The following is an 8,190-nucleotide window of genomic DNA, read 5'->3' as shown; positions in this document are numbered from 1 at the left end:
AATGTAAAATTCACCTTGATAAGTTTTGTAATAAAAAAAAGGAATATCTAATTATATATTTTTTGACGTCTATGTACCTGTAAAAATCATATTAAAAATATATCTAACTTGTGTGCAAATTTTGAGAGTGAAACATTCATCTCATTATAACATTTATAACAATGATCAGAATTCATTATTTGACTGTATTTGGGTGCTTTCACTGGTTTTGCTGAAGTATTTATTTTTATAATGTACATTTTTCCACATGATCACTTCTTAACATCTTTAATTTCATCTAATACAGAGGGTCCTGTGTAGTCATTGGTCTCCACCGCCTGCAGCATCTTTAGGTACTCCTGAGGTAATCCATTCTGTTGGGCTCCTAGACATACGACCTGTATGTAGGTGGAGAGAGAGACAAAGTTTAATAGTCATGCTGTTTTAATCATATGAGCTTAACATACTACACACTAAACTAAACTACAGCTAACAACTAAATCTTAGAGCTTAAATCAGGCCCAAAAAATCCAGCTCTAGCCAGACCCGACCCGACTGTCTAAACTGTCTTTATGAGCCAGAGCCAGATTTAAACCAAACATTTTTTTTGGTAAGTAGAGTTTTAAAACTAAGCATTTTATGAACATTTTCAGGTCTTTTGAGTGAAATCTGAATGATCAGAATTATGGTAATTAACACTGCAACACTGAAGAAATATAAACTTTTTGTTCAAGAAAAATGTTAAAACAGAAATTTGGGTCAGGCTTCAGTTCAGGCTCGGGCAGAGAATCTAAACTGCTAAAAAATGAAATCCGCAAGCATTAAGTGCTGTAAGATTTTTCGGGAAAACACTGCACTGACTTCCAACGCTGTATTATATCAAGTCCAAAGTTAGTGCATGGTTTTCCCGCAAAATCTTACAGCACTTAGATGGCAATTTCATTTTCCAGCAGGACTTGGCACACTGCTAAAAGTACCAATTGGTCTTATACTGTGTAATATTCTAATTTTCTGAGACGCTGATTTTTGGGTTTTTATTGGCTGTAAGCCATAATCATCAACAATAAAATAAATGAATGCTTAAATACATTACTCTGTGTGTACTACATCTATATAATATAAGTTTCACATTTTAACTGAATTACTTAAATTAAGTAACTTTTCTTAATGATATTCTAATTTTTTGAGATGCATCTGCATCTCTAATCTCTAACTGCCCATTTAATTCACAAATTGTACCACCTTTCAAAGCTCTTTTTGTGTTTAAGGGAAAAACATCAAGGTCCTGCCTGAGCTGAATGAATGGCTGAACATTAGCTAGCCCTTGTATAAGGTGCAGGAGACCGTTTGAATAATTAGAAGAAAATGCTAAACCCAGCTGCTGTACTGTTTACACTTTAACCCAAGTGCACTTTTGTAGTTAATCATTAATCTGTGGGATACATGATCTTAATGATGCCATTGTTGCTGAACAACTGCTTTATTTTTTTTTTAACATTAACTTCTCTACATCTGTAATACATGCTCTGCCTACTTAATCTGGATTTTTATGATCTGAAACTGAAAATATTCAATGTACAATATACCTCTTTGTACTGTGGGGAAGGAAGGCGGGGTCTAAATTGGTTCATCTTGTACGTCCTGCAGAGAATTGATCCAGATTCTGTCTCTACGTTCACCTCCAAAGGACTGTAGACGCCTTTGTGTACCTCCTCCTGTCTGAAGAAGCACAGCGCTCATTCACCATCTCATCAGAAGCATTCTAAAACTCTTATCTTATAAATTATCAGGTATACTATACCTATCTAAGCTTGTGAGGTTCTCCTCTCCCATTTTCCACACTACTCCCCACACGTCTTCATCTGGACTTTCCTCGATCGTAGCCACTCCACCGTTCCACCTGCTGTCCACATAATCTCCCCACAGACCGAACTTCAGGGTGTAGCCCTGGAGGAACACAGGTAAGCATGCAGTGATAGGGCAGTAGCGGTGGATCAGACAGTGGTGGATTATATGATTCATGTGTTGTTGATTTTAGGTTTTAATTTAGTGCCACGGCAGATTTCAAACACACACCAGAGGTGGCTCTAGCAGAAAGTGGTCAGACGACTCTTTATAAAAAAAAAAATAATAATAAATAAAAAAAGGCAGAAGATGCCCAATATTGGATCCTATTGGATGTAGGTAGCTGCTTCTCCTGCCTCCCAGTCACCAACTTGGTCAGATTTTATATTTTATTTTTTAAGTTTAGGTGCAAAGTGATTGGTTCAGTTGGCTGTCAGACAGAGCTAGAGCTGCTGACAAGGGAGCTGTGTCTGACTCAAAAATAGTGATTGAATTAAGTCACCTATAGCACAGTTGAACCTGTGAGGGTGCTGCAGAGGCCGAAATTACCACAATAAAAGCGTTGTTTTTTTTTTTTTAAGTAAATGTTTAGAAAAAAAAATAAGCAGGAATGGTGTATTGCTTTACTTCAAATTTGAGCCGAGAGTGGAGTCAGCTAAAATCGGGGGGTGAGTTACCCTTTAAGCAATATTGTTTATGTTTTTCTTTATGTTAATAAAAGGAATGTGAACAAAACACTGGTATGTTTTATTATTTCAGAGGAACCCATTTCAGCTACTAATGAAAAAGACATGTTTTAGGCTTTAGTGGCTCCTTTAAATAAACCAGAATGCAGGCAATTGTATCTAATTCGTTTAAAATTTATAATAGTATAATAATAAAATTAACCCTGTCAGAAATGATTTATATTCCTCTTTTAACAACAATGATAATAATAATAATAATAATTGCAGATTTTAAAATAAATCTAATTTTAGGTTAAAAGCCAATTGAGTCCAACAATAATATTATAATAATATAATTAAGTCTCCTGCAGCATTAACTACAGGTTTCTATTGTAAAATACTAAGATTTATAGCGAATTTAAACCCAGTTAAAGAGATTTACCTTCAGTTTTCCCACACAGTGAAACACTGCACTCGGGTTCTTCAGCTGCAGCCGCTCCTTCAGTAAATTACTGCCGAAAGCGAAGTACATAAAGAACCCGGGGCCGGCCCGAGACATGCCCTCACCGCGCATGCGCACCGACTACTCACTAACTAACACTCCAGCTCTGAGCTCAGACTGTAATCAGGGTTTTTATACAGTAAATAAAAACGAATTAATAAAGAAGAAACGCTCAGTAGAAGCGAATCATCCTAACCCTAACCCGGTTATTTTTCCTGTCAGCTGGACGGACACTGGTCATTTCCTGTCGTCGCCGGTAGGCAAAATAAAAGTCTGAAAAAAAAGAGCTGACCATAACCTGTATTTTTTTTTTTCGTTCAATTATTTATTCATAATTTTTTTATTCACAAAAGCGCTTTATTATAAAAGAGAACACCGTCAAAAAATAAAACTAAGACAAAATAAATGTGCATAAAAATGAGACAAAGCATCAGATAAGGAAACAATAATAAAAAAAAATATTAAACTGAAGCTTCCAATGCAATGTTATACGTTATAAATGAATTGAATTAAATTTGAATTTTTAACTTTGTATTTGTATTGGATTTGTAACTTATCCCCTTGATTTTATCTGACTCCACCCTGGTATTATTAATTGACTGATTTGCATATTGTGAGCGTCTGGGTACCAAAGTGCACAGAAACATCATTCATTGAAATGTAGGTTATCTATACTTTACTGGAGTAATTATTTTTACATTTTCACACAATTATCTGAACTATCTACTCCTTACATTAAAAATAATAATAATAATAAACACATACCATTCAGACTTCTTATTGGTTTATACTGTGATCCATCACACCTGCACATGTGTATTGTTTAAAGAAAGTTAATATATATAATTCAGAATATTTTTCAACACTTTAAAGTGTACTGTTAGAGAAATGTTAGACCTTTACATCAGTAATAATAAAAAAAAGTGTTTAACCAATTTTACATTATAAAGTCAATTAAATATTTGAATTCTTGTGACCTCTGCTACATCTTAGTGATAATTTCATTTTAATACAATTCTATAAATATTTAATAAAACGTTTAAAAGGCTCATATATATAGGCACATATCTGAAGTTGTTTAAAACTACAACAGTCAAACCTCACAACAATAATCATAAGACAAAAAGACATTTTCAAAAGAGCAGTTTATTGTACAAAAAGAGAAACAAAATGAATCATTATTTTCAAAACAAAATCCTGTACAAACAGCAATAAGCAGGAACGACTTAGGACATTCATCTTCTCGGCCCACCTCGTCCACGTCCTCGTCCTCTGCCACGACCCCTTCCTCTTCCCCGGCCACGGCCAGCCACTGCAATCAAACACACACGGGTTTAAACTCAGCACACATTCAATAAATTAATTTACAGTACGTTTGTATGGCTAATTATTAGAGAAACACACTTGAAATCAATAGAAGCCGTAAAAGGTGTAAAAATAAATCCAGGGTACTATATCATTGTACACAATTTTTTTTTTTTTTACAATATTATACCCTGAAATATGGTGCCATATCCCCTACCCCTAATCACCACATTAGGGTACTACTTTTTTAGCAAAAGAAAAATGAACACTGTTCTCATTTCCCATTATATATCTACTAGAGACAGATTATATTTGTCTAAAGTAACAGAAATAATATTTGTATTGAAAATGGTTATTTATAAAAATATTTTAAAAAATATTAAATAAGGTAATGATTCAGCAGGGAGAGGAAACATCTTCATACAAAGATATTTCTTGACCATTTCAGAAGCAGTACACTCTTACACTGTACATAACTAAACTCCCCCTTACACACAGTGCTGCACTTACCAGCTTCCCTCTTCTTTGACTTGACTTTGGGCTCTATGTCCACCAGCAGCGTATCAAGAGGAAGACTATCTGGAAGGATGAAGTAGCGGATGTTGTTTCCGCGGATGCTCAGCGACTCCAGCTGGGTGGGCTCTCTGTTTTTCAGGGTCATCTTCACAGCTTTTAGGTGGGTGTTCATACTGACATCCACTCCTGAATAAAAAGAGGGAAAATGACAAGTCAGTTTGTCTATCAGGCAGACAGATACTTCTCCAGTTCAATAGGGTCCTGTTTTAAAGCCTTAAAATTTACCATTACATACGGACATTAAACAGTATATAGCTCATTGTTCTGTGTTTTGCTAACTGATTTAGACTTTACAAGAGCCATGATGATGCCCCACTAAATAGCCACAATACAAAGGGTTAAATAGGGCTTCACAAAAAAAAAAAAAAACTACTAAAAGCTTACTAAAAAGGGTGGATTTTTGACCTGAATTATACACACAGTTTTGATTTAATGTATACAATGTATAAAACCCAGAGCACAAAATAGAAAAAAAAAAAACATGATTAAATGTTTGCAAACACATTTTTTTGGTCCCTGAACAGGATTCAATCTTTTACATAAAGTATGAAAAAGTATGATTATCAGATAAAAAAAAAAAAAAGAGATTTAACATAGTAGAAACTTTACACCAAATCTAACAGAATTTTTGCCTTCTGTGCTCTGAACTGATGCAGAAATTCCACAGCTCCTTTCCACGTTCTACTCTATACTTTTTTCATACTTTAATTGTTTTCCTTCTCATTCTTAAAAGAGAACACACCTACACAATATTAAATATATATATATATATATATAGTGCTCATTGCCCACTATATATTTCCATCAACGTATTCTTATAATAAATCAAAGTGTTGTCAGTCATAAGCTTCTGTGCCCAGCTCTGAACAAACTGAGCTGCCATCTTTGTGCATTTGTTTGATCTGCAACCATGACAACTGTGCTTCGATCGGCCAGTATGCCTTTAACATACCCATACAGCACATATGATCAATCAGGCTCTGATTAAAAAATAATAATATTGCACATTTTGGTATTTAAAAATCTGACTCTTTATTAAAAGGTCTTCACACAAAAAGGATCAGTGTGGCTGAAGGTTTTAATTTAAGCCATCAACTGCCTGAAGACTGACCAGCTGATTCAACAAGTGGAATCAGGTGTGCTGCTGGATGTGTAGAAGCCAGCTTATATGCAGAGAAGACGGCACACTCCTGACATAAGTACACAGAACAAAGCATTTTTATCATCTGCATCATTGTGGCACAAATAAAAGTGTAAATAATACACTGAAACGAAATTTAAAGGCACAGTTTTAAGGTTTTATTCTTTTTATTCGTATTGATAAGCATTATATTGCATCAACCAAAATTAAGAAATGTATTGTGAAGCTCTACTTCAGCCTACTAAAAGACTAATGCATCAAAATATAAAAACACCACATCCTCACCTGTGATTGTGCCATGGACTTGGGTGCCATTCTTCAACTCAATGGTAACAGTTTCATGGCTCAGTTTCATCAAAAACCTGCAGAAAAGAACATAACACACTTAAAATGAGACATAAATCATATAGTGGCTCTGTAACACACACACAGTTGCCTTTATGTTAGAATTATCAGTACCACCTTAAATTGTGCAATAGTCACATAGAAGCCCTGCAGCAGTTAAGGTCTACGTTACATGCCCTTTATGTGAATCGTCCGTTCCACCTTAACTGCTGCAGGACTTGCACGTAACTACTTCACAACAATACACAGGCTATAAACAACCACGTATCGCAGATTAAAAGCCAAATACACTCATTTTAAGTTACTAATAACTGTATTTAACATTAACATTTAACAAATAGCCAAACACACGAACAGCTCCTGACCTGCATGCACGACTTAAGGTGGAACAGACAATTACAACATAAGAAGCAGCTACACCTTCACTACAAAGCTAAACTTGCCTTCATGTTGGAATTGTCGGTTCTACCTTAAAATTTTGTGCAGTAGATGTGTAAGCCCTGCAGCAGTGTAAGTGTAGTTGCCCTTTATGTGAATTATCAATTCCACCTTAACAACTGCAAGACTAGCATGTAACTACTGCACAATTTAAGGTGGAACGGATAATTCACATAAAGGGCAGCTACAGCTTCTCCTTAAACTGGATACACAGGTTATAAACAACCACGTAACGTAGATTAGAAGCCAAATACAATAATTTTAAGATACTAAACCCTGTATTAAAATTTATATTACTTACATTTAACAAACAGCCAAAGTCAGCCTGTTTGAGTAGGTTAGCTAAGCTAGGTTAGCAAACTAGCTAGCTAGCAGTTTGGGGCACAGTATAAACAGTTTAGTTCACTTTATCTAGCTTAATTTAGACAAATTACACCCCAGCAAAGAGCGAGTTTAGTTTAAAACGGCATTTATAGCTCCGTTTATGAGATAAACTCTCTTTTTATCCACCCATTCATTCATTGACTAACTCCCGGTTCCCGCCTCTCAGCCCCGCTGCAGCTCATTTAGCCTGTTAGCTTCCACAAACAATCCAGCCCCATCCATCAAACAGGGGATAATTTACAACATCTAACAACTGAACACCGTAAAATAAACCGTCTACAATCCGCCTACCTGACGAGTTTCATGTTAGCGGTGGATTCGGTAAAGAAATCCTCCGCCGGAGAGAGAAAAAATTGTAGCGCTAATAAACGAACGTTATCGAAACGCTACTGAAACACAGATGACTACATCCGGCGCAGCACGGAAGAACTCCATTCATGGTCTACGTCACAGGTTACAGTTGCCAGATCTACACATAAATCCCCTCGTTGAACCCCATTTATTTTTTTTAGTACGTTTTAACACATGCATTAAACTATGTACTGTTAATAACTAAATACGCATTTTTAATTGTAAATTTAATAGTATAGACATACGTAAGACACAAGACAATAGTACAATTGTAATATGAGGTATAATTGCTTAAGGCTGATGAAGTGATACAGTTTCACATGCAGAATTTGTGTAAATTATACCACAGTTAGTTCCGACCCTGCAATGTGATTGGCTGAGAGGCGTTCTATGAGTGCTGTTATCAGCCAGTAATGCACTGTAACCGAAGCTCTCAATGTATTACTTTTACATACAGGTAGGCAACCAAAGATGCAGCGCTTACAAACTAAACAGCACAGCTACAAACAGAGCAGCAATTGAACTATTTAAAACATTTTAAGATCGTATTTTCGTTAACAGCTCACACATTTTCTTAGCCTGTCATTTCTGCGGGCCCCAGGCCAGCTTGGGGCCCTAGTTAGAGGTGGGCGGATTGATCCAAATATTGATACTATCGA

At 35.7% G+C, this 8,190-nt stretch overlaps 2 protein-coding genes across 2 annotated transcripts; both read right to left on the bottom strand.

The window, feature by feature from the left end:
- Positions 1 to 188: 188 nt before the first annotated feature.
- Positions 189 to 3,226, bottom strand: ggcta (gamma-glutamylcyclotransferase a). Its single transcript, XM_007260682.4, has 4 exons — positions 2,932 to 3,226; positions 1,781 to 1,926; positions 1,566 to 1,698; positions 189 to 377 (listed from the first exon to the last, which is right to left on the bottom strand). Exons 1-4 carry the CDS (start codon positions 3,061 to 3,063, stop codon positions 252 to 254), a joined length of 537 nt encoding a protein of 178 aa, XP_007260744.1. The 5' UTR covers positions 3,064 to 3,226; the 3' UTR covers positions 189 to 251.
- Positions 3,227 to 4,117: 891 nt separating this feature from the next.
- snrpd1 (small nuclear ribonucleoprotein D1 polypeptide) lies at positions 4,118 to 7,631 on the bottom strand. The gene is made up of 4 exons (XM_007260680.3): positions 7,472 to 7,631; positions 6,299 to 6,375; positions 4,807 to 4,998; positions 4,118 to 4,303 (listed from the first exon to the last, which is right to left on the bottom strand). The coding sequence occupies exons 1-4, from the start codon at positions 7,483 to 7,485 to the stop codon at positions 4,227 to 4,229; spliced, it is 360 nt and encodes a 119-aa protein (XP_007260742.1). The 5' UTR covers positions 7,486 to 7,631; the 3' UTR covers positions 4,118 to 4,226.
- Between the last annotated feature and the right edge of the window lie 559 nt (positions 7,632 to 8,190).

The sequence above is a fragment of the Astyanax mexicanus genome, chromosome 3 (assembly GCF_023375975.1).
Source record: "Astyanax mexicanus isolate ESR-SI-001 chromosome 3, AstMex3_surface, whole genome shotgun sequence".
Lineage (NCBI taxonomy): Eukaryota > Metazoa > Chordata > Actinopteri > Characiformes > Acestrorhamphidae > Astyanax > Astyanax mexicanus.
The sequence above is the reverse complement of the archived record's forward strand: the minus strand, read 5'-3'. Positions and strand labels throughout refer to the sequence as shown.